At 40.2% G+C, this 27,760-nt stretch overlaps 1 protein-coding gene across 1 annotated transcript in view; it reads right to left on the reverse strand.

The window, feature by feature from the left end:
* The window catches only part of LOC137342621 (tumor necrosis factor alpha-induced protein 3-like), a 38,896-nt gene extending 22,804 nt beyond the window's left edge, over window positions 1-16,092 (reverse strand). The window contains exons 1-4 of the mRNA XM_068006646.1: window positions 15,809-16,092; window positions 15,078-15,406; window positions 10,750-10,940; window positions 1,370-1,511 (exon numbers count right to left, since the gene is read on the reverse strand). Coding sequence (XP_067862747.1) covers window positions 1,370-1,511; window positions 10,750-10,940; window positions 15,078-15,381 — 637 coding nt within the window. The 5' untranslated portion in view covers window positions 15,382-15,406; window positions 15,809-16,092. The remainder of the gene's footprint in view (window positions 1-1,369; window positions 1,512-10,749; window positions 10,941-15,077; window positions 15,407-15,808) is intronic.
* Between the last annotated feature and the right edge of the window lie 11,668 nt (window positions 16,093-27,760).

Consider the following 27,760-nt stretch of genomic DNA (forward strand, 5'->3'; position numbering starts at 1 on the left):
TCCTGGCCTTAGTGCACAGAACTGAGCAAGGTGCTTCACCAATGGGAGAAAGAGAAAATTTGCCTTGGCCAGGAATATCATGGAGCTGTTCCCACTTTGCCACCGTAACTTCACCTGCAGTGCTGAGTAAACCCTGTTTACATGTGTAAATGGGGTTTCTGGCGACATTGTGGCAGAGCAGCACCAAGGAAATTCCTCGTTCTTGTATCAAACTTTAGCACCTCCTACTGACTAGGCAAATATCTACCTTGTCAGCTGATGGAGAGCCGTTTAAACATAAGTGTGGATGGCACCCTTTTATTTCGTATTTGTAAAGAAAGAATTTGGACTTAAATAGTGCCATTCATGTCCTTAGGATTTTCCAAAATGCTTTGCAACCAATGAGTTATCTTGCATTTTATGCACAGCAAGGTCCTGCAAACAGCAAATGAGATAGATGACCAGGTAACCTGTTTTGATAGTGTTGGTTGAGGGATGAATATTGGCCTGGACAATGGGAGAACTCCACGCTCTTCAAATAGTACCATGGGAATTTTTATGCCAGTTAAACAGGCAGATAGGGCCTCTATTTAATGTCTCATCCAAAAGATGGCACCTCTGACAATGCAACATTCCCTCAATACTGCACTGAAGGGTCAGCTTCGATTATGTGCTCGGGTTCTGGAGGGGGGGTTTGAACTCACGACCCACTGACTCAGGTGAGAGTACAACCACTAGGTCAAGCTGAGGCCAAGCTAATGGTTCTCTGAAGACGTATCTCAGCAGTTCATGGTGTGTTCTGTGATACTGCCTAAGCTCAGGTCCATAAATACCTACATTGTCCTGGCAGCTTGATGATGAGTACACTGCTTCAAGCGAAACTGAACTGTACAGGCCAGGAAGGTCTCAGGTTTGATCCTGGCCAGTGCTGTGCTAGCTGATCCAAGCTGAAGCAATAGTCAGAGGGCTACAATTAGCCTCACTGCCCCTGGGCTATAAGGAAAAGAAAACCAGCCAGATTTCTACTCCAGATTGCTATACAGCAACTCCTATTGAAAAGTACTTTAATGTGGACTTTGGGAGAGAACAGGATTAGGCTCAGCTGTAATGCACCCTTGTGGTCAAATAGCTTGCTGGCACTTGCTGTCGAGGCTTATAGTTGAAGAATGGGCACTTGGGCAAGATAACAGAGGGTACCTGTGGAAACATATGCCAGCACCTTCAGGAAAGGAAGGGCGAAAAACTGCTTCGTGGCAAGGGAATCGCGTACTGACTTCATTTAAGATAAAAATATGAATTGTATCTAAGCTGAAGGGGTGGGGGGATTGTTATTTAAGGACACTGGTGTACAATATCACTTCATTTGTTTTCTTTTACTTTTTAGACTCACCTACAACTACAACGATAGGCCGCCTTACAATGTTGGCTAAAACAAATATGTGGATATCTTGATATATGTTTGTTAAAGCCTGGCCTGCAGGAGATCTAGGATCAGCTGATTCAATCACGTTCTGCCATTCCTGATCCCAAATCTGTTTGGGAAAAAAATAACAAATTAATTCTGCAACCAAACACCACCAAGTATATTATATTATATCACTCACACAAAAAAATAGAGAATTAGCTGTCCACAGATACTGATGCTAGCACTTAATAAACTGCAGACAATTCTTCTTGAGGGCAAGTGGGATTTCCCCCTAAAAAAATCTTCCCCCTTTACTGGAATTGGTCTCATTAGGAATTCAATCTTTATCCTACTACTATTGACTCAAAACTTAGTCTGTGATGGTAAATTAATCTTAAAACTATTTGCTTTTCAGAATTGTAAGCTGTGGAAAAATGAACAAGTTAAACAATCAAAGTGGTGGATGCAGTGGAACAGTGTGTTGGCGCTCTGGTATGTGCCAGGGTGACATCATGGAGGGAGGGTGAACAGCAGGTGACTAATCCTGGGCAGCTCTTGTGCACGTCCTAACTCCTGGCACAAGAGGGAGACCCTGGCAACAAATCCCACAGTTGCTCTCTCGGTCAGAAAATAGGGTAGAACATTGACAGACCTTAAAAGGGAAGAAACGCATAAAAATAGAGAGGCAAGATTAATAAATAAAAGCAAACTTGGGACCGCTGCGTTATAGACTCTACACAAAGATGCGAAACAGCTAAGGTGTTTAAAAAAGGGTGATTCAAAATATTTTGCAAGACATAATGCCAGCATTCTATGTCCAGAGTATGTAATGGCATGATTGGTGCAGACGTTACATCATTGTGATGCTGACTGTGTCAGCCCTGACTAATTCAATAACTCTGAGCAAAGCTAAAAAAAGAAAAAGATAAAACACAATGCAAAATGTCGGACTATGTCAGATGTAACATTTGGTATAATAGATATTGATCTTTGTTAACAAATTATTACCACAATATAAAATTATCCTGGTGGAAACCCAGTGAAGGAAATCTAGAAATACCCAGGCAATAATCCCCCAACATCACTGAATGCCCTTGCATTAAAAATAACCCAGATAGAAATTAAATAAAGCACCAGAGATACCGTGGTATTATTTACACGGCTGATATTTCAGTCAGTAATGCACTTTTCCCTAGCATTTGATTGACCTTATCTCTAACTGTTTCCAAATGTTTCACTTGGGAAGTTTTTAAATCTTTCTGCTCATTAACATGAGGGATGATCGTGTTGGGGAATGGAATGCTTCCCATTTCAGATACCCAGTGTCAGCATCAAGCACTCCCAGCACAACCAGATGCAGAGTAAGGCTCTTGGTACTCAGCCCAACAAAATGTCTCAGTGCAAACATCAGAAGAGCACTCCTTGTTGCATCAGTGTGACATTTTACCATTTCCCACACTAGCCATCCTGTGGCTTCCTAGTTATCCAGTGGCCTTTCTAATTGACATTGTCAATACTTGCCAAAATAGGGACAGTTTTAAGCTGTAGACCCTTGCCCATTGAAAACTGGATTGAGACTACCCAAAGTCACTTCACATAGGACCCTTGCAGCCAGCAGATGGAGGATACTTTCAACCCATCAATTGGTAGAATTTAGAACAACCATTTACAACAATGACTAGAATTTATATAGCACCTTTAACATCAGAAAAGTGCCAAGGCACTTCACCGAAGTGTAATCAAACAAGAATTGGCACTGAGCTAAAGGAGGGGATGATGAGAGGGGTGACTAAAAGCTTGTCCAAAGAGGATCTTAAAGGAGGAGTGAGAGGCAGAGACATTTAAGAAGGGAATTCCAAAACTTAGGGCCAAATGATTGAAGGCACGGCCGCCAATGGTGGGGTGAAGGGGGATGTGTTGAAGCCAAAGCTGGAGAAACTCAGAGTTCTCAGGGTGTTGTGGGGCTGGAGGAGGTTCAGAGCTGAGGCTATGAGGAGATTTGAAGATGAGAATGATGATTTTAAATTTGAGGCATTGGTGAACTGATAGCTAATATAAGTCAGTGAGCACAGGGGTGATGGGCGAGTGGATCTTGGGGTAGGTTACGATATGGGCAGCAGAAATTTGGATGAGCTCAAGTTTATGGATGGTGGAAGATGAGAGGCTGACTAGGAGAGCGTTGGAAAAGTCGAGTCTGATGGTGACAAATGCATTGATTTAAATACTGTATGAAACACCGACATTGACAATAAACATGAGAAATGATTCAGGAGTTAGATTTTGAAAAGCATAGCTGATAACTTATTTCATTGTAAATAGCTGTTCCAACCCTGACCAAGGGTAATGTTTGGTATGAAATTATTCTTAGAAGAGTTAATTAGTCTTTTAGTTTAATTATTCTCTCCTTACAGCCAGATAGTTTGTAAGTTGTTAGCAATAACAATGAGGCTTGAAATACACTTCACAATAATGTAAAAAAAAACAAAATAATTATACAAAAACACAGTAATGGCACTTGGATAGTGCAATATGGTAAACACTGTCCTTTTACTTCTCACTAGATTAGACACTGATCTTTCAGTTTGGCTTCAAATCCATACCAGACTGTTGGGATGAAAGTCTCCATAGTTTGCTGGGTAAAAGGGGTCTATGTGAAATTAATTCGGGCAATCTTAATTCAGCTCTCAGTGGGCATAGGCCGACAGCACAAAAACTACCCCTAGTTCGGCAATGACGCTCAGACTTGGAGAGCTTATGGGAAAGGAAAAAAATGTCGCACTGGTGCAGTATAGGGTACTCCTCCGAAGTTGGGCAGAGGCAAGTTGGGTGGAGGTTTATTCTGTATCTTGCGGTACTATATCTGACCTGGGAGTGCTTAATGCTGAAACTATGGTGCAATTTTAACCTAACTCGCCGGGCGGGAAACCCACAGGATCGGCTGGATCACCAGTTTTACATCCCACCCAATATTGCTCTCTGTTGACTTCAGTGGAGAGTAAAATTGAGTGGGGTGTAAAACCAGCAGTGCACCCGAACTAGTCAGTTTCTCGACAGGCGGATTAGGTTAAAATTCCCCCCGGGTTTTTTTTAATTTGTTCATGGGATGTGGGCGTCGCTGGTAAGGCCAGCATTTATTGCCCATCATTAATTGCCCTTGAGATGGTGGTGGTGAGCCGCCGCCTTGAACCGCTGCAGTCTGTGTGGTGAAGGTTCTCCCACTGTGCTGTTAGGAAGGGAGTTCCAGGATTTTGACCCAGCGACGATCAAGGAATGGCGATATATTTCCAAGTCGGGATGGTGTGTGACTTGGAGGGGAACATGTAGGTGGTGTTGTTCCCATGTGCCTGCTGCTCTTGTCCTTCTAGGTGGTAGAGGTCGTGGGTTTGGGAGGTGCTGTCGAAGAAGCCTTGGCGAGTTGCTGCAGTGCATCCTGTGGATGGTACACACTGCAGCCATAGTGCGCCGGTGGTGAAGGGAGTGAATGTTTAGGGTGGTGGATGGGATGTCAATCAAGCGGGCTGCTTTGTCCTGGATGGTGTCGAGCTTCTGGAGTGTTGTTGGAGCTACACTCATCCAGGCAAGTGGAGAGTATTCCATCACACTCCTGACTTGTGCCTTGTAGATGGTGGAAAGGCTTTGGGGAGTCAGGAGTTGAGTCACTCGCCGCAGAATACCCAGCCTCTGACCTGCTCTTGTAGCCACAGTATTTATATGGCTGGTCCAGTTAAGTTTCTGGTCAATGGTGACCCCCAGAATGTTGATGGTGGGGGATTCGGTGATGGTAATGTCGTTGAATGTCAAGAAGAGGTGGTTAGACTCTCTCTTGTTGGAGATGGTCATTGCCTGGCACTTGACTGGCACGAATGTTACTTGCCACTTATCAACCCAAGCCTGGATGTTGTCCAGGTCTTGCTGCATGCGGGCTCGGACTGCTTCATTATCTGAGGGGTTGCGAGTGGAACTGAACACTGTGCAATCATCAGCGAACATCCCCATTTCTGACCTTATGATGGAGGGAAGGTCATTGATAAAGCAGCTGAAGATGGTTGGGCCAAGGACACTGCCCTGAGGAACTCCTGCAGCAATGTCCTGGTGCTGAGATGATTGGCCTCCAACAACCACTACCATCTTCCTTTGTACTACTTATGACTCCAGCCACTGGAGAGTTTTCCCCCTGATTCCCATTGACTTTAATTTTAAGAGGGCTCCTTGGTGCCACACTCGGTCAAATGCTGCCTTGATGTCAAGGGCCGTCACTCTCACCTCACCTCTGGAATTCAGCTCTTTTGTCCATGTTTGGACCAAGGCTGTAATGAGGTCTGGAGCAGAGGGGTCCTGGCAGAACCCAAACTGAGCATCAGTGAGCAGGTTATTGGTGAGTAAGTGCTGCTTGATAGCACTGTCGACGACACCTTCCATCACTTTGCTGATGATTGGGGCTGTAATTGGCCGGATTGGATTTGTCCTGCTTTTTGCGGACAGGACATACCTAGGCAATTTTCACGTCGGGTAGATGCCAGTGTTGTAGCTGTACTGAAACAGCTTAGCTAGAGGCGCAGCTCGTTCTGGAGCACAAGTCTTCAGCACTACAGCCGGGATGTTGTCAGGGCCCATAGCCTTTGCTGTATCCAGTGCACTCAGCCGTTTCTTGATATCACGTGGAGTGAATCGAATTGGCTGAAGACTGGCTTCTGTGATGGTGGGGATATCAGAAGGAGGCCGAGATGGATCATCTACTTGGCACTTCTGGCTGAAGATGGTTGCAAACGCTTCAGCCTTGTCTTTTGCACTCACGAGCTGGACTCTGCCTCATTGAGGATGGGGATGTTTACAGAGCCTCCTCCTCCCGTTAGTTGTTTAATTGTCCACCACCATTCACAACTGGATATGGCAGGACTGCAGAGCTTTGATCTGATCAGTTGGTTGTGGAATCGCTTAGCTCTGTCTATAGCATTTTGCTCCAGCTGTTTAGCGTGCATGTAGTCCTGAGTTGTAGCTTCACCAGGTTGGCACCTCATTTTTAGGTACGCCTGGTGCTGCTCCTGGCATGCTCTTCTACACTCCTCAGGGTGCCTGAAGTGGAAAGTGTTTCATTCCCCAGCACAATGTCCCTCACCTTAAGGACAAAAAAAATTGATTTTTAAAAAAAAGCTTAAGAATTATGCTGTTGAAACCAAATAACAAATGTTATCTGTTTTTAATATAACGGGTCAGTTGCTGTCTTTTCTATGTTTCTACCTCTCTATCTCTGTTTTTTTTTTGTTTGTTGTTTTTTTTGGTGATTTGTATATTCTGAGACCTTGCAGGTAACACCTGTCTGTCTGCACACTGATTGCCTTGGCAACGGGCAGTTGAAAAAACTGTCTGTAATCACCAAGCATTGTTCTGTGAATTATAAATGCGATTTCATTTCGAGGATTTCATTTCGTTCACCTGAGGAAGGAGGAAGCCTCCGAAAGCTTGTGAATTTAAAATAAAATTGCTGGACTATAACTTGGTGTTGTAAAATTGTTTACAATTGTCAACCCCAGTCCATCACCGGCATCTCCACATCGTTGAAACCATGAGCAAAGCTGTACAATAATGAACATTTCTATCAGTGTTTTCTTTCAGAATCTCTCCTTGGGTTTGACTTTCATTTCTCGAAGTTAAAGTAAACTCAAAAGGGCACTCATCTGAATGAAGGGCCATTCTTAAATGTTCACTTCATTTTATTTTTATGGATCCAAATCTCTGATTTGTTAGGAAGCTCATAGAAGATCCAGTACTGCTGACTTTCAAATCAATTTGTTGTTAATTATTGTTTCAAATCAGTTCTAGGTCAAATTTAACAAATAGTTGTTTAACTGGATGATGTGCTTAAAGGATTAATCATAAGTATTTATCCAGTTGTGAGAGGGGCTGAAAAAGCTATCTGATAAATACCTTTAAAAAAAACCTTGAATGCAAAATTGAACAACAATAATAGGCATCGTATATATAGTTCTGGCGGACTACAGATAGATGGAGGAGTTGAGGACTCAAATATATCCCTTTCTTATTCAGCATGTCTTCAGTTTAGCAAATCAGTGCACTTGTCCATCCATTCTTACTTAGGGTATAAAATGTTTGATTATTTTTTCCGCCTGTTTGGGGCAGGATGAGTCAGTAGAACCTGCATCATTTTTGCCACAAGTGATCCAATGGTATGTTTTTAATGAGATTTATGCCATGACGCTGTAAATAAGGTTTGGCAAACACTTACTGTGATGACAGTACCACTTTAAATCGTGAGATTACTAGCTTTAGCATATGCAAGATTGCGCCACACTTCCTCCCCACTTATAACGGTCAGGAAACAGATGCCTCCTTCCTTGAAGAACAACTAGCTGGATTGGGAGGCGGTCTATTCTTTTTTCAAAAATCTCATAGTTTCTTGAAAGTTTACACTCACAGCGAGGTTTTGAGGCCCTAATCTACTTTACCAATGGCTTGATCTATTTTGGTTAGGGGGATTTAGGAAGCATTTTTTTCACATAAAGGGTTATTAGTTCATGGAGTCCTTTAGTATGAGTAACTATTCAGGCAGAGACTATTACAACATTTAAAAGGGAATAAATATTTGAAGAGGAAGAATACAAAAGGATACGGGGAGAGAGCAGGGAAATGGGGTTAGAGTAGACAATTCCACTTTAAGTGCGATCACGGACACAGACACAAACTTAACTGGACCAGCCATATAAATACTGTGGCTACAAGAGCAGGTCAGAGGCTGGGTATTCTGCAGCGAGTGACTCACCTCCTGACTCCCCAAAGCCTTTCCACCATCTACAAGGCATAAGTCAAGAGTGTGATGGAATACTCTCCACTTGCCTGGATGAGTGCAGCCCCAACAACACTCAAGAAGCTCGACACCATCCAGGACAAAGCAGCCCGCTTGATTGGCACCCTATCCACCACCCTAAACATTCACTCCCTTCACCACCGGCGCACAGTGGCTGCAGTGTGTACCATCCGCAGGATGCACTGCAGCAACTTGCCAAGGCTTCTTCGACAGCACCTCCCAAACCCGCGACCTCTACCACCTAGAAGGACAAGAGCAGCAGGCGCATGGGAACAACACCACCTGCACGTTCCCGTCCAAGTCATAGACCATCCCAACTTGGAAATACATCGTCGCTGGGTCAAAATCTTGGAACTGCCTTCCTAACAGCACTGTGGGAGAACCTTCACCGCACGGACTGCAGCGGTTCAAGAAGGCGGCTCACCACCACCTTCTCAAGGGCAATTAGGGATGGGCAATAAATGCCGGCCTCGCCAGCGACGCCCACATCCGATGAACGAATTTAAAAAAGCGCCGAATGGCCTCCTTTTGTGCCATAAATTCTATGCTTAAAATGATAAAAGACAGGATAAATCAGGTGGAGTTCCTTAGAAGAAAGAAAACTGAGATTGCTTCCCATTCCAAAGCAAGTGTACTTCCTGTGAATGAAGGGCAGGTATATGTTGGCACTGAAGTCTTGGACAAGTTTGCAATTCCCTCATTCTGTGGGTATGATTCAATATTGGTTCTGTGAAATGTATCAGATCACCCCTACAACACAGAAGCCTACTGGGGGTCCTGTAGAGAAATCAGGATGTTGCCACTTTCAAAAATGGGAAAAGAAGGATAACTAGGATCATACCAAAACTCAGATCCCACTGTTTTTAGGATAAATTGAGAATTTGCTTTAAGATCTTCAAGGATCAGATGAATGGGAGCTAAAATGCTTTAACACTTGATGTGCCATATCGAGAAGAAATGTGCTTAAGATCTGAAATTTGAAGAAAGTTTTTTTGGGGGATAAAGGAGTCATTGTAAAAAAATTCTGAGGACCAAAGGAAGCTGCAAGGAGATAGCGATAAAATAGTGGAATGGGCAAAGAAGTGGTAGATGGTATTCAATGTCAGTAAAAGAGAGATGGTACATTGTGGTTTAAAAAAAGTGATAATTATATTTTGAATGGGGAAAAGTTGGATGATGTAGAAGAGCAGAGGGATTTAGAGGTTCAGGTTCAAAAGACATTAAAGTGGATAAAGTCATAAAAAAATGGAATACTAGGTTTATGGCAAAAGGTACAGGATATAAAAGTCAAGCATAATGGTGAATCTATATAAAACCTTGGTAAGACCACAGTTAGAGTACTGCGTACAGTTTTGGGCTCCACATTATAGAATGTTGAAGCAATAGAGAGGGTACAATGCAGATTCACTATGGTGCAATGAAGATATACAAATATGAAGAAAAAATGGAAAATTTGGGGCTATTTTTATTAGAACAGGAGCGATTAAGGAGTGATTTGATGGAACTGTTTAAAATTGTGAAGAGATGGGTCAGAGTACATACTGTATCCAGTGATCGAGGAGTCTAGACTAAGGGGTATAGATATGATTAAATGTAAGAGATTTATGACAGAGAGCACTGGAGAAACATTTTAGAGGGTTCTGAGGTTGTGGAATGCACTACTGGAGTTATTGACTGAAACGGAGACCAGGTCAACATTTCAGAATAGGTTAGATCGATAGTTTAGGGAAAGGGGAATAAAGGGATATAGTGACAGAGCAGGCACATGGGATTAAGGCTACTGCTCATGTGAAGGATAAACGCAAATATGGACTGGTTGGTTCAAATGGCCTGTTTCCACGTTTTAATTGTATGTAATATTGAGTAGATTGCCAGATGTGGCTGGCAGATGTGGGTGTATTAAGAACTGGACTGGTTTTTGATGCAGGAGGAAGTAGAAGGACATAAACTGAGACAGACTGAAAAATGTTGCTGGTATTGAGCTTCGCTAAAAATCTACAGTAGAGGCTTGAATTCACAGAAATTTGGCCTCTTATCATTACGATTTTTATTTTATGGACAATTGAACAGGCAATAGTTAAAAGCCAGAAAAAAAATTAAATAAAAATGCACATGAAAGTAAAATGTAGCAAATGCTGCAGATACACAGCAGACTGGTCAGCATTTTAAAAAAGATACATTCGGGGTATAAACCCGTCCTTCCATTCAGATAATACCTGAAGTACTAATCTGGCTTTTCTCTTTAAAGATGCTGACTGACCTGCTGTACATTTCCAGTGTTTTCTATTTTTATTTCAGATGTACAACTTTTTCATTTTTAAAATTTAGCTCTGAAAGCAAAATATCTTTGGAAGCTTGAAATTCTCTCAGCCTTTCTCATCAAGGCAAAAAAAGAACCAAAATAAAACACTTGGGTAATTTTAACTTTGTGTGATAGTGCAAAACAGGTGATAGTGAATCAGCAGCCCGTTTTCCATCTCTCCTGGTTTTTATTTCCATTGAAGTCATAAAATAAAAATAAATTAAAGATTTCTTATCTTACCCTAGATTCATGAAGCAGAGCTGGGTCAGGAAATCCCTGGACTTTTCTGTACTCTGTCTGCCATCTCAGTTTGAAGTTTATATTGTGGGTTTTGGTCAAAGCTTCATGGAAAGTTTTCTGCAGGACAAGGTCTGTGTCTTGAACACCCCACATATAGAGAGAGATGGAATGCAGTAGACTGTTCCCTTCTCCTGTTCGAGAGAAAGAATGTTTATAAACACTATGCAAAATACAATTATTAAACTATTTCTTTGCAAAGAGATAGGATGATGCAGTGAGTCATAATGCTATCCCTTTACCTCTGTGGCCTCGTTCTGACAAATGATTTGAAAGTCTCCTGTCTCTGTTGGTAATGATAACGTCTGACAAAAAAAAATTGGATGACACCAGAAAAAACACGGTCCCACAGTTTTCTTCCCAGTAGTCATAAACCCTCAGATTTTGGACTAACTACACTTGTCTCTAATTTGTCAATCTATTTATACTTGTACTAACAATTCCTGTGTGTTTTAAACTTGCAGTACAGTCACAAAAAAAATATGTCTAAATGATGGGGTTATTTTTGCTAATCAGGTTTTGGAGTAAAATGCATACCTGATCCCCCAGATTAGTAAAGGAGATGAATCATGTCAAGCTGATATAAGATACTGATAGAAATTTCTAGATAAACCAAAGCTTAGTGCATACGTCAGACGAATAATTAATTACTTTCAGGTGCATAAATGGCTGGAACTGGGGCATTTCTCACTATGTACCTTGGGGGATTGCATTAAGTAAATGAAACTATTGTTACTGGCAGGGGAAATTTTGCATAAGAACTCCACGTCTTAGTGATGGCATTTATTAGTATGACAAATATGCCATCTGGGCTGATTAACAAGACTTTTGATCAGAAGGAACAATGTACATCACAGAGACTGCTCAATAGTAAGAAGAGTGAGAAATTTAATGAGCAGGATGACTTCACTAACTGGGTTCAGTTCCGCTTTAAATTCTTCTTGTTACCAAACAACTAAAATTATATCAGAGGCACTGATATAGGACAGTTTCCCAAGAGCTCAAATTGGTAACTTCTCAAATTCCAATTGGGCAATTCTTTACTTCAGTTCTCTTAATGCTGTTTGCGTCTTCAACATCACTTGAATTTTGTATGTCAGAATTTCTTGACCTTGGGCCAGGTATCAAAAAATTGGTACCTATCCCAAAAATAATGTGTTGGTTCTGGTTATTTCTATCCCTGTTTATTTTGTTATGGTATCAGTTGAAGAAATAATAAAATGGTGAGTACTGTACATGACCAATTAGTGGACCTGTCCCTTCATGTCACGTGAGGAAGACCCAGATAAGTCATCACTTGAAAGTGAAAGAGAACTGACTGCTGACCTTGATCACTTGTAAGCCTAAAATTTGGCCCATATGCACCTAATATCTCACTTAGTAATAGAATTCAGGCAGCAATGAGCACTACTAACTTGGTTACGGATGATGATGAATACCTCGCCCGTGATCAGCTATGGGTTTGTTGACACAAATAAACTCTTTGTGTTATGATTGGAGTACATGAGGTATTTCTTACAATACGCAAACTGTATGTGTAACATCAGGGGCCTCCACGAAAGAAAGCATGGAAAAGAGCAAGACAAGATGGGGAAATTGTAGCAAGAACAGCCCAGGAGAAAGACAAAGACGTGTGTAAGAGAGAGAAAAGCCAGGAGTGAATGAAGCAAGTAACTTTAAGCAGGAGAAATGAATGGGGTAAGAAACATCAGATTTAAAAATTAGTTCCAACTATGGTATCTGATACCTGTAAATTCCTAGTTGCAACTCAGTGCTGATGAAACCAAGCATTGTTGATATGCATTACCAAATGATAAAAGGGTATTTAACTAGTATTTGTATTCTACTGAGAAAATTTGTTCAGCCAACATACATTTCCTGTAGTATATGACACCAGTGACTTTATTTTTTTAACGTCAAGGACTCAACATTGAAGCTACACTAGGTCAAAGGAGATATGACATTGTATGTGTAACAGGACTTTAGTAAAACAGAGCTGCTTGATGCAAAAAATCTTTTTATTTAAACTGCTGATATTTCAGACAGTAACATAATTTTCCCCAGCATTTTATTGACCTTCTCTCTAACTGTCTCCAAATGTTTCACTTGAGAACTTTTAAAAATCTTAATGCTCATTAACATGAGGGATGATAGTGTTAAGGAATGGAATGCTTCCCATTTCAGATACCCAGTGTTGGCATCAAGCACTTCCAGCACAACCAGATGCACAGTAAGGCTCTCGGTACTCAGCCCCAACAAAATGTCTCAATGCAAACATCAGAAGAGCACTCCTTATTGCGTCAGTGTGACATTTTTACCATTTTCCACACCAGTCATCCTGTAACTTCCTAGCCATCCACTGGCCATTAGCACGCCTTGAATAGTTCACAATGTTAAATCGCAAACCACCTTGTTAATTTAAAAACAGGCAGTAATAAACCCAAACATTTATTCATTCATTCAAATTTGGATCAGCTTTCAAATTGTTATGGCTGGCATTGATTACTAGTGATAGTTCACAAATGTTTAATATTACATTTTATTTACAATGTTAGATAACCAGCAATCATATAGAAAGCTGACCGTTTCAATACTGGGCAGAAACACACCTCTCAATCTGACGATATACTCAAGGACTGCAGTATATTTCTACGCTCCCTCAGTTTTTATGTTTACTTGGAGGGAGGAGCATTGTGCACTTAGTACAATAGCTAATTTTATTTAGAAAATATGCTTTTATTTCATTGAATAGACAACATCCTTTACATGCAAAGATCAGTGGGAAATGATTTCTGAGCAGTCCAAACATAAGTTAAAAGAAATGTGTATTCTTTAATGTTATTTCATGGAAGTAATGTCTAGTGATGAAATTCTTTACAGCAGTAAATCATTATTTAATGCTCTTGATTCCTTTCAAATTTATAATAGAATACAGCAACATCCATTTAATGTTTTACTAATATTCTTTTCCATGTGTGACCACTCTGATTCTCTTATGCCTATGGCATGCATGAGTTGTTATTCTCTCATGCTCCTTGAACAACATCCTGAGTTTATTGCTGCATGTCCCCACATAACAGCAGTTACAGATCTTTGAGAGAAGGGATGAACTACTATATAAATGTCTCTCCTTTTTTTCTTTCGGGTGTGACTGAACATTTTTTGTATCTGCAATTGATATTTCAGTCATAAAATAGAATAAAATAATGTGCAAAATAACACCTGGATAGCAGCAGTAATGGTATTACAGAATTCATCTCATCCCCTCGCTTTCTTTCCAGTACTGTGCCAGATGGCAGCTTTGACTTTGGCTACAAGGTAAATGAGGTGGTCCTTCTAGCTCTCAAGGTGCTGACACCCATCTAAAGAGGCGGTTTTCTCATTAGTGAGTTTAGGACATTCTTTCATTCATATAGAAACGTGGAACTCTCTCCCACAAAAAGCAGTAGATGCTAGCTCGATTAATAATTTTAAATCTGAGATCAATAGATTTTTGCTAGCCAAGGGTATTAAGGAATATGGAGCCAAGGCAGATGGATGGAGTTAGGATACAGATCAGCCATGATCTCATTGAATGGTGGAAGAGGTTCAAGGGGCTGAATGGCCTACTCCTGTTCCTATATTCCTAAAAGCATAGCCAAAATGCTCAGTGCATTATGAATTGTGAATGAAAGATTTTTCATTGAGAACATAACCATAACTTCAGTTGCCACTGAGACTTTTTTTTATAAAAGTGACTCAATCTCAACCTCTGAAAGTGTTATATTCATTATTAGTAAATATTTTTATTAATATAATTTTATAATGGAATTTTATTTAGAGATTCATGCAATCTGGCAAATGTTTGATATCTTTAAAATATATAATTGCCCACAATTGAAATGCATCGAGGTTCAAGTCAGTTCTTAGAGCTATATACTGCCATTACAAATAAATTATGATTTAACATATTTTTCCAAAGTAACTTTAACCATCTGATAACTTCATGTTATGGTGCTCAGATATACTGCAATAAAAGCTGTTACAGTCATGATTATGAAATGGCCATAGATGGTCATAAAAATGTTTTTAAAATCGCAAAACTTGTTTTTACCTACTGTATTTCTGCAAAAATGTTAAATACTTTTGTTACTCTACATTTCTGACTACTTAAAATGGGATACTTTACAAAAAATCTAATGCTAAAATTAACTTCCACTGAAATGTATGTATTTTATATTGTACATATAATTACCTTCACGATGTAAAGGTTCTATTTCATTTTTGCTTACCAGAAATCTTGAGTGGAAAATGCCTCCTGACCTCTTTGCACCAGTTGAGTGCTTTGGCTTCTTGTAAAGCTTTCCATACAGCCTCATCCAGCAATACGTGTTCCAATATTCTCCTGAACTGAGCGTGGTAGCCTTTGGTGCTACATAACTGCACCGTGTGCATGTGCAACTTTTTCAAATGGTGGATAAGGGGTTTTGCACTCGATGGCTTAATAACATCTTCACCAATCAAACCTCTCAGCTTTACTGCTTTGATTAAATTGCTGTCTGACAGTGATTGGGGTAGAGTCGTTTTGCCCTCCATGTCAGCCGATCAGTACACAGCACCCCTGGAAAAGTGCACAAGAAATGGTTATACACAAGTTCATTAACATAATGCACCAAGTCGTCTTGCAAAACAACTATGATATGAAACCGAATGCTTGCATCTCAACACGAACATACGTTAAGTGACGTGTGAAATGCCCCCCCTCCCTTTTCCTACACCAAGTTATAGTCCAACGATTTTATTTTTAATCCCACAAGCTTGTGGGATTAAAAATAAAATCGTTGGACTATAACTTGGTGTTGTAAAATTGTTTACAATTGTTAACCCCAGTCCATCACCGGCATCTCCACATCATCCCTTTTCCTAAACATACTTTTTCTTTGTACAGATCGATCTAGGATTGTCGATTTTAAAAAAAAATCCCAATCTATTTTCAAACATTCAAAGTCTGCCGTGTACTCACCCAATGTATAACTTGTTTTACTCTTCACAATGACACCGGGCTGTAAGTCACTGCGATGGGTGTGAGATAAAGGATTAGGGACTTTCCACTGTGTAAAGAGAGTCGCAGCAGACTTTAACCTCCTGCTCGCCACAGCGTGGTGCTCGCTGTTACATTCCCTTCACCTCACAAGGTTTGCCAGGGACACGTCTTCAGCTGTGTTTTATTTCAAGTGCTCGTTATATTTGTGACATTCGATGTATTGAGAGAAATAACCGAACGACTGTAAGTTGTAGAGTGACGCTGCGCTCCACCTTCTCCCTCCCACACACATTTTTCTGGCGCGTTTTTTCCAATGAAAAATCATTCGCGATTATACATATGGACTTAACTAAGTTATTAAATCACCTGTAGTTTACCGAGCTCGTTCATTGGTGTTGAATACTTTAAAACTGATAATTCATACTTACATTCTTGACTGTGACATTAAAGCGGCATTATCGCTGTAAAATTGTACCGTACGTGATATACAGCTATTTAGATGTACATTGCTTGAAAGTGGTTTAAAATGAGCTAGAGAAATTGATGGGGCCCACCAAGAGGTATACTTGCATCAAAACCTTTTAGGATCACCTTTAATTATTGTATAAATACAGTATTCCAAATTCAATATAAAACTGAAAACATATTGATGTGTAGTTATCAGAATGATGGGGGCAGATTATGTTACGAATATATCGTTTCCGAGATCTTTAACGTTGACAGAGAATAAGATCCCTGGACCTCGTTTTCTTGTCTTTGTCTGAACATCTGCAATAATCGTACTTCGGATCTGTACTTTTTAAAGTTCCGAAGTCAATTTGCTGACAATTAAGGACTGTAAAGAGACATCGATCATCGACAAACTAGCTCATAAAATCATAGCGAAAAAGAAACTTGATTTAAAACAGTATCGCATTTCTTGCTAACTTTTTCCTTTTGGATTACAGTTGGTTTTAAGGTCTATACCACTAACAGTTTATATACATTATGGTCTTAAATATGTTCATAAGCGAGTTCTATTTTATGAATGTGGTTCATGGTGGACCCCACCGATGACGTAAGAACAAAGTGGCACTCTCCGTGTAACAGGCTTATCGTGCGCTTCTGTTATCAAACAATGCCAACCAGGAAATCACATAAAAATTTCACCATGGCCGAATATTTGTCTTAATCACAGATTATCCACGGTAAAGCACTGTGATACCCAACAACTGAAAGGACCATTCTTAGTCCTAATCGCGGTATTAAAAGTGTCCCAAACGGAAAGTCCTTTTTTTGACCAGGCAAGTCTCACTGTAACAAAGTCAACTACTATATATATATAGTACATATAGATATATATAATAATAAACTTGTATATTACAGAACTATGTTACTTCATACAATACAAGATGGTTCTATACAATATAAGATGGATTCAACCTCATCTCTTGCATGGTGCCCCAGCGGTGTATGGAGTGAAGTTGTGTCTCGCCGTTTATATACCAGAGTAAAGTGCAGAGAACAGACCGATCTATCTCCCTACCTACTCCCGTTGTATCAATGCCAATATCTCCCTGCAAAGTGACTGCTATTATTGCTGAAATAGTCCCTTTATAACTTCCTTGAATGTCTCCATAGGAATTTTTAGTACTTTAAATGACCTTGGGGGATTTTAAAGTGAACTTTGCGTTTACTGCCACTTAACCCCCTTCTCTGCGAAGAATACCTTTAAGCATTTTGACACACACTAACTAACGTTTTCATATTCAACGTTATTTTGTTGCATTGTAAATAATCGATATTTTGGACACTGTTTATGTTAAATACACAACTTTGTCACGTGTTCTCAAAGTCTGAGCAGTGTGATTCGGTTTGTACAACCATCTCGCTTTTTGAATTGGTCTCGATTTCAGGCCAAGGACAAAGTAACCGCTACAGTGAAACAAACTGCTTCAGTAACATAAATAAGCAAGATGTGGAGATGCCGGTGATGGACTGGGGTTGACAATTGTAAACAATTTTACAACACCAAGTTATAGTCCAGCAATTTTATTTTAAATTCACAAGCTTTCGGAGGCTTCCTCCTTCCTCAGGTGACGAAGGAGGAAGCCTCCGAAAGCTTGTGAATTTAAAATAAAATTGCTGGACTATAACTTGGTGTTGTAAAATTGTTTACAATAAATAAGCAAGGGAATGCTTAAAAATTTTACATTTTCAAGTGCTGCGGTTTTCTACGGGCTTTTAATAGATTGAAAATCAAAGGTACTCTACTAAACAACAAGGCTGTGACCCTGATAAACCAGATATCCCCCAGCATAGTATTATCGTACCATTCAGAACCATCCTACCTAATGCCCGCTGGCCCTGCGCTTCACATTACACTGTATGTGCACTTTAAAGAACCTACTGCAAACATCCACGGTAATCTTGGAAACAAAACATTCAAGGCAAGGCCGACACCCCTTCTTCGTGGAGACTGTTTTTTAAAAAAAAACTAGTCTGAAGGAAAAGATAATTTGCACAAAGAACCAGACGGGAGATCAGGGGATTTTTTTTTAAACTCAGCGAGTTGTTATGACCTGGAATGCACTGCCTGAAAGGGTGGTGGGAACAGATTCAATAGGAAATTGGATATATACTTAACAAGGAAAAAATGCAGGGTTCATAGCATTCTTAGAATGGTTACAGCACAGAAGGAGGCCATTCGGCCTATCAAGCCCGTGCAGGCTCTTTGTAAGAGCAATCCAGTCAGTCCCATTCCCCCGCTCTTTCCCCGTAGCCCTGCAAATATTTTCCCTACAAGTATTTATCCAATTCCTTTTTGAATTCCACCATTGGGTCTGCATCCACCGCTCTTTCAGGCAGTGCATTCCAGATCATAACTGTGTAAAAAAGTTTTTCCTCATGTCATCTTTGGTTCTTTTGCCAATCACCTTAAATCTGTGTCCTCTGGTTCTCGACCCTTCCGTTAATGAGAACAGTTTCTCTTTATTTACTTTATCTAAACCCTTCATGATTTTGAATGGGTTATGAGGAAAGAGCAGAGGCATGGGAATAATTGGATAGCTCTTTCAAAGAGCCAGCACAGGCACGATGGGCCGAATGGCCTCTTTCTGCTGTGTAAGATTCTATGATTCTGTAAAATAACAGGACATAAGCAACTCGCGTTGTTTCAAAATGATTTCAATTAAACCCTGATCGTAATTGAGCTCCGGTAGCATCTCTCACCGTCTCTGTATCTTTCACTTCACAACAGATAGGTTTAAACCGATCAACGAATTCTCTTTGCACATTTGCCATAACAACGAAAGCAAAGTGATTCAATAAACCATTGCTTTAGGATCGTGTACATAGCTGGAGTTGTTCCTTTTTATAAATATTTCTGAAGGTGAAGTTGGCCTGCGTTAGAATAATAGAGAGACGATGCACTCCGTAGACTGATGTACATTGAAATAAATTTTAATGAATGCATTACCTCGGGAAACTGGTGAATAAAACGAAACTTGTAAAATAAAAATAAAACAATAGGGGAAATGTAGATCCGAAACACATTTTCAAGAATTTGCAACTCTACACGGGTTTCTCAGTAATAGAGCTGCTGGTTTTATGATCCGAAGTAGCGATTTGCCTAATTGTTCTGTTAAGCAAAACCCATCATTGAAGGAAAACCAACAGCTTTCGCTACATCCAGAAGGTTGGCAGTTCTGCTGACAGAACTTTAGCAGAAGGTACGCGGGCTTGTGGCTTTCTATCCTGGGGTGTGTGAAGTCACATCTTACCTCAATCCACACCGAAATAGGGAGGGAGGGGGGGATAAAAATAAATGGACAACTTTCTGAACAGCCCTCAGTTGAAAATGAGCAGCCTTTCCAGGAAGGTGATTGGTTCATTTGTGCAACCTTGATTCGACCAAGAAGAAATGGACGATATTTACCAGTTGCTCTCAGTTTGTCTTCTATCTCTCGTTGTTACTGGACAAAACCGACTTTGTTCTGTAGCTTTCTCCTAGAGAGGGAATATTGAAAAGTAACAGGGAACGAAACTGAAGGTTAGACTGCTATAATGGATTCCACTCTTTCATGTCAAGTCTCAAGGATCCAGTAGCAGACTCCACTCTAACCGGTACCTCCACTCGTACACTCCTATTACACTAAATGTGAGTGCGGCCTCTACGTTAAATGTAAATTTAATGACTTCCGAGCTTAACCTGCAATTTAAATTACAACAATTTATCTTCAGTGATGGAATTTCAGTGGGGCCCCAGCATCGAACTGGTGTTTGGTGAGGATTTGAGTTCCACCAACCGACTCAAATTAGTGCAAAGTATCAATAGGAACATTTTAACATCTCAACTATGGAGGGAAACAGAACGAAGTTTAAAAACCCATGGTAAATAATTTTTAAAGTATCACCAAAAATCTAACAATCGCATCCATACTGATGGGTCCCACCTGAGATCATTATAAGATTTAAGTTAGTCATTGTAATTCAACAAAATATTAATATATAAGTATGCCCAACCTCTCTTCTTTCCTCTCTCACCACTACCTCCATTGACATTTTCCTTTTTAAGAAGCTGGAAATCCCCGAGCCTTAGGTCAAAGACTGATCTTCCAGGCGCATGCTCAGTAGCAGCCGCTGTCAAGTGTCAGCAAGCTGGGGTTTTCCGTCTAAACCTAATCTTAAAAAAAAACCTTCAAGTAGCTCGATCCATCTGATGAGCTTTTTAAAAAAAATAATTAGAAAGATTGTCAGTACCTTAACCTCCAAATGTTTTAGGTGTAGCGTTGAAAGTGATTTGAAATAATATGAACATAATGCTGGCAAAATAACAAATGGTTAGGTTTCCCAATGTGAAAAGTAACACATTGCTCATTATCAGTAACCTGTTTACATCCCTTGGCCACTAATTTATGTTAAAGTCCTTGTGCTCGGTTTTCTTGGCCAGTACTTTAGCCTGTTATACAATAATAACAATTTGATTTGTCCCATGTTTTCTGCTAAATGCAGCTATGAATTGCAGATAAGTTGGTCATTTGGATTTAAACTTTTATGCTACACATGACTGAAGTGCAAAGAAAGAAGGTGACGGAGGGGACAACACCAATGACCAGAAAGTGTATACCCCGGTCAACAGCGGGGCTTATTCTGAGTGATAAACAGAACTCTAGTCATCGCTCCCAAGGGGGAGTTCTCACTTCAAATAACAGTTTAATTCTAGCAAAAATGAAAGGGGAGAAATGCATTGGCAGGCTGACATGTTGGCAAGGTTTAGCAAACGTACCAGAGGATGAAAGGAAACAGAAACAGGAGGCCTGAACTTTTCCTATTGACACATTCACTGTAAACAATTTATTTTGAAATACACAGAGATGACTAATCCTTTATATAAAGATAAGTTGACATTTGAAATGTCCCACCCTAATTTTACTGTGACATACAGTTCTGCAGAACAGGGAGCTGGATTTTACTTTGTTTGAATTACAGCACAATTACTGAAATACTGATAGGGACCTTTCTACACACCCCAACCTGCTAAGCACAATTCTTTTGTGGTGTACTGTAAAGAAAGGAGCAAAGACTATAGGGTACTAGCAGTGCCATTAATGGTATTTTAATCTTTTTAATGAAGCTTTCTCACCACACAGCACTCCATCTATGATGCTTTTTTATTTGATCCAAATGGTTAAATGCTCTTGAACGTTCATTGCTTGCTTCTTTTGAGGCAGAACAATTTCTTTCCTTTTCATTTTTGGGAGGAAATGGGTTCTGCCATTGTAATATGTTTAGTGAAGCTGTATAAAAGTTTGGTGCATTGACACAGATGCATGCTGGAAATGGATTTAAATGGCCTGGCATGAAATATCATTTTACCCTCCTGAAAAATGGACATAATATTAAGTGTATTGATGTGGGTGCCGATGGACTGTTAAGGTGGAAGCATCAGTAGAACTTGTGGAAACTATAACACTGTCCAGTTGGCCAATGATTCCACACTAGATGCAATTGCTTTTGTTACTGGAATATCTCTGACTGAATTCCAGTCAAACTTTCAATAGCAATATCGATACTTGTAAGCATGGAAGCAACTCAATTACTTAAAGTGCTTAAGAAGTAGATGTGTAGAAGCAGTCATCCTTAGTGCCCCTGAAGTGGACAGATTTAGGTAATTAAGCAGAGATGATGAAATTTACAGCTGGTGTTCTGAGAAATCCTTATTAAGGGGTACGTTATAGAGATAGGGGTGGGCGGCAGAGTTTTGGATGAGCTCAAGTTTATGGAGGGGGGATGATGGGGGGCCAGCCAGGAGAGTATTGGAGTAGTCGAGTCTAGAGGTAAAAAAGGAATGGGTGAGGGTTTCAGCAGCACATGAGCTGAGGCAGAGGTGCTATATAAATGCAAGTCTTCTTTAATTTTCCCTGCCCTAGGAAAACGATGGGTATTTGGAGCAACTCCACTGTCCTTTTCAAGTGTTGCTGTGACTGAGATCTGCTAAATTAACAGGGGATCAGGGATCGAATTGGATCCTTGTTTCTGTTATCTCTAGAGAGACAATCAATTTTAATAAGTTTAATATTTCCATGTTGAAAATAATCTTTCTGACCAATTAAATGGGGTTCTTCGTCCTCTAAAGAGAAGCCTCGGAGGAGACGTTATAGAGGTATATGAGATATTTCACGAGATAGAGAAAGTAAATTTGGAACAATACTTTCAGAAACACCAGGGCAGTAGGACAAGAAGGCAAAGGACCAGATTTGTGAAGGACCTATTCAAGAAGTATTTAATTATACAGAGGGATAACAGCTAGAACAGTTTGCTTGGAAAGGTAGCTGAGGTCAAGGTAGTGGACTCATATAGGAAAGAGCACAAGCACAATGTTGCTGGGGAAAAAAAAGTCCACTAATCTGTGATGAGCTTTGAGTCAAAATCACTGTCAGATTTTTCCATACACTTTCCCTCTGCAAAAAGCATAACGGAGCTGTAATAAGAAGAAGGGAAATAAGATCAGAGAACAGTGTTGATGGGCAGATAGGTCCAAAATAAATCTTGAGAAATACTGAATAGAACTGGAGAACAGGATAGAATGATGAGATAATGCCAAGAAAATTATAAATAAATGTGCAAGATCATAAAATAGTTCTGGAGCAAATTTAGGAAAAAATGATTGCACATCACAAAGCAAGAACAAAGTTTGGCAAGGAAAGAATAGTAGAGGAAGAGATAGCACAAGCAAAACCATGTCAAAATTAGACATACAAAAAGGAAAATGGAGAAAAACATAATGAGAACATTTTATTTTTTAAAAAGGACCAAATGGAAATGCTTAAAAGTGAAGTGAAACATCAAAAGGGAAAATCGTGGTAAAAGGCAAGTCGGTTGCAAAACAAATCTGCAAAATACTTAAAATATGCAGAAAATTAAAAAGGAAGAAATTGTGAGGAAATGAAGAATTGAAAAGCATGTTGCATCAGTAGACAACAAGATATAAAGAATAGAGGGGGATAAAAGGCTAACAATCATCTTCAGAATTAAATGTAAGCCTTGTCACAAATTTTGCAGGATGTTTGTATTAGCTGCAGTCAAAGATGGATAAAGTCGGTCATTTGATCTCTTCAATATTAAAGAAATTGAAACACTGTCATTCAGTTGAATATTTCAAGATCTTAAAAGTAACATTTTTGATGGAAGAAATATTAACAAATTAATTGAGATATGCTATGAGAGGTTTGTCATCTCCAGTTTTAATTCTAATTGCACGGTACTTTCCCATTTCAGCCAGTAGGTGGCATCCTCAGTTATGAGAACATTATTATTGCTCCTTGATGCTCTTTACTTGTTTCCAGCTCTCCAAAGCTTTGAGGACCGAAAAACTGAGTTTCTTTGCCTCTGGTTTTGGATTTTGAATTGTTCAAAAACCTAAGCAACAGCACACAAAAAAAGTATTTTCGAGTGTTACGTATTCAGACAAACATAATGCAAGAGGCACAATGAAGGGCACAAACATTCATTGAAGATGTGAGGGGTCAGGAGACTGGACAGTGTCGAGATTCTTTGATCTTATGACAGAAGAGTCATAAAGAATTGCCCAGTATCTAATTTCAAATATCTAATCCAAATATCTAATTTCAAATATCTAATCGCTTCAGAGAAGAACCTTGGTCCATCAAACTACAGTATATGGAAACTATGGCTTTCTTGTTATCGAATCAGATCTCAGAAAGGAGCTGATTTTCATGTACTGGTGTAAGGAAGGTGGCTTTATTTTCTACACCATGGCATCATCTCCATAAATAAGCATAATGCCTGGAAGGAGTTGAGACTGGTTGGAGGCTGCAACTGACAGTCACTGTCACCGCCTGTGCCTGCCCTATGCCGCATGTTAGCTGCAGGGGTCCTTGCAGTTATGGCACAGTTCTCCATCCACCTCTCTGCTGACCAGAGCCTGTGAAGATAGTCCCTTGTGGTTTTTGGCACAATACCCACTTAAAAAGTTGCTGGTACTTTGGGAAGTGTGGCCAACCAGGCTGTGCTGGCTGTCGATCACTCTTCTTTCATGGAGTACCACTGACAACATGCCATACCATGATTAGGGTGGTTCTGAAGAAACATCTAGCATTATGGTTAATCATATCATATCTGCGCCATCTGGCCTGCTGCCACAGCCTACTTTGCGAGCTGGAGCCTCCACGTGCACTAATCTCTGCTAAAGCAAGGAAAGGAAAAGATTTGCATTTATATAGCACTTTTCACAACCTCAGGATGTCCCAAAGTGCTTTACAGCCAATGAAATACTTTTGAAGCAGTCACTGTTGTAATGTAGGGAAACACAGCAGCCAATTTGGGCAGAACAAGGCCCCATAAACAGCAATCAGGTAATGGCCAGATGACTTGTTTTGATGTTGCTAGCTGATCCCTTGCAAGCCTATTATATGTCGAAGTGCACTGTGTGTTTGAACATTGGAAAATAGTGTGCAGAATAAAATGACATCATCCAATGCTCTTACTATTTTAGTGAAGTGCCCACCTGTTTCAAGCAGGAGCTTCCTGCGCTCATTTTAAATGCATGATGGAAATGCATGCTATACTTCCAAAGCGGTGGAGCAGAGATCTAGCATAATGTGACTCTGCTCCATTTTACAGTCCCTTACATTCTGTTTGCGGCAGTTTACAAAGTCTAAAAGGTTAAGAAAATGGGCAATGATTCAAGGTTCCTTCCACTGATGGAATTCCTTTGTGAGACACAGAAAGTGTTCCCACGTGCACCTCTCCAATTTTTCCCAAAGTGGACTGAAACATAGAAACATAGAAAATAGAAGCAAGAGTAGGCCATTCGGCCCTTCGAGCCTGCTCCGCCATTCAATATGATCATGGCTGATCCTCTATCTCAATACCATATTCCCGCTCTCTCCCCATACCCCTTGATGCCTTTTGTGTCTAGAAATCTATCTAGCTCCTTCTTAAATATATTCAGTGACTTGGCCTCCACAGCCTTTCTGTGGTAGAGAATTCCACAGGTTCACCACCCTCTGAGTGAAGAAATTTCTCCTCATCTCAGTCCTAAATGTCCTGCTTGGTGAGAGAGACATGAATTGTTTAGCTGCTTTATTTCAAATTCAGTAAGAATGCAGAGTAACAATCAAAGAAAACTCCACCTGCTTTTCTTAGAGGCAGCGTCATGGGATTGTTTATATCCATCTGAGCAGGCAGACATTGTTTAACATCGCACCTAAAAGACAGCACTTCTGACAATGTGGCATTCCCTCAGTAGTGCACTGAAACATCAGCTTAGATAACATGCGTAAATCCTGGAGCGGAGTTTGAAAACCACAAACTCCTGACTCGATGCTACTGAGTACTGCGACAAAGTTCCAGTATTTCAGAGTTTCACTTTGCTACAAGCCCACTGGTTCAATCTAATTTGAAGCAGGCATTAAATTAGAAGCAGAGAAAGTAGTGCTAGAGATATGTTTATAAACCAGAGAGGACCTGTTACCCAGTTTAGCAGAAAAGACAAGCAATTTTTAGGAAGAATTCTGGGTCATAGAAAGTCCAATCATGAGTGGCCTTTCAAGTTGGAAGAGCTGTTTCCCATTGATCAGCTACCTTTATTGGGTTTTAAATGGGAAAATATATCAGCTTTGCGATTGAATCTGATGCCTTCGACCCATGTGATTAGAAAAATATCAGTTTCCATGTGTATGTATATAATCTTTCAATTTATAAAAGACAAGATACATGCCCATAGTAAGGAATACTACCAATGTTGAAAAGAATAATATAGAAGATGAGAAAAATCAGAAGTATTTATTTAAAAGCCTGGGAATTGTGGAAGGAAAGATTAAAGAAGGTAAAGGAAGAGGTGCTTACACCAATACCTCTGCCAAAGTGCGGTAATTTTACCTCTGCCTGTGGATGCAGGCATGTGGGTGCTAGTGGGAGGGCATGGAGCACCCCTTAGGTAGCCTGACCTGCCTGGCATCCCTTCCCATGTCCTCCTCTTCCACTCAACACATCAGCTCGTAGGATCCTTACTGACAAACTCATTAGTTCCAGTAAAAGGACCTAAGGACAAAAAAATAATAATTAGTAACAAGTGGTACAAAGGCTATGGAAAGCCTAGTGACAGCAGTTTAAAAAAAAGACACAAAAAAGCTGACAGGAAGGACCCAGAAAAAACCTAACAACACTTACCATTAAAATCTGTGGGCCTGCATATCTGTAGCTGGAAAATTGGTGCCCAGCAAGCCCAAGGGCAGGAAACTGGCCAGAACTTTACCCCGCCCCTTTTGAATAACTCAATGAAACTCCTACCTACTTCAGATGTGAGCTTCAAATGCTCGCCCCAGACCTGACCACACAATGAAGAAGGGGAGAACAACTTTGTATGTGAAATATTGAAGGGTCTGTTTTCCTTATGAGGTCTCCAGACTGAACTGGAGGAAATTGAATTTTAGATTAAATTAGACTGAGACTCGCACTATGTCCATATGTCTCCTTTGACATGATATATAAGTGTATTAAGACTGCTTGCCAATTTTCTCTTCACATCTCTCTTGAAGAAACTGAGTCCTTGTTAAAGTATGATTTCAATAGTGCTGTTCACCTTCTGGCACTTTGCTTAAGTGGCTATTAGTCATCTGTGAGCTTTGATAGTAAGTGATGACAAATTATTTGACCATGGGGGTCAACACAGCTGAGATAGAGCCTGACCCTCACCCACACAAGTGCACTTCCACCAGAGGTCACTGGATAGTGATCAGGGGAGTGGGAACGTTGGCCAATTATTCTCTTCTGTAAACCACAGAAATGGATACCCGTTGTAGCACCTCTATGATTGTCCTGGCAGAGGTCAGCTGACAGCACAGACTGGCGATTGAACCTGAGACCTTCCTGGCCTGTACACTCTCAGTTATTCACTGGTTAAACTTACTGAGCTATTGGGAGAGCTAGAAATGTACTTATATCTTCAATCCATGCTTTATAGTGAGGCCTGCAAGAACTCAGCACTGTCTGCCCCCTGTAATGTGTCTGTAATGACACCTAGTAGGAGTTCTATTGTGGATGGAATTGCGATTTACCAGGATTCATTTAATTAGACTGCAATTGATTTTGATTGGCATTGCTAACCCGGAAGCATTATTTTAAAAAGGCTAGTTAGAAACGGTAGACATCAACAGCAAAGATGGTGGTTTGTATGATGTCACAATGTGGACACAGCGATGTTTCTGACAGATAAGTGTAGCTGAGAGTGAGTAAGGCAAATGGGAGATAGTACAAACAACTATGAATTGAATCAAGGGGAAAAGGCATGCTAGTGCAAAATGTACAGGAGGATGTGTAAGCTAATTTGAGAAAGTAGAGAGTGAAAGAGCAGGCTAATGCAAAAAGCATGAGGGGGGAGAGACAGCAAGAGAGAAAGAGAATCACTGCAACAGATGGAAGTAAATT

This window comes from Heptranchias perlo, chromosome 26, assembly GCF_035084215.1.
Source record: "Heptranchias perlo isolate sHepPer1 chromosome 26, sHepPer1.hap1, whole genome shotgun sequence".
NCBI classification, from domain to species: Eukaryota; Metazoa; Chordata; class Chondrichthyes; order Hexanchiformes; family Hexanchidae; genus Heptranchias; species Heptranchias perlo.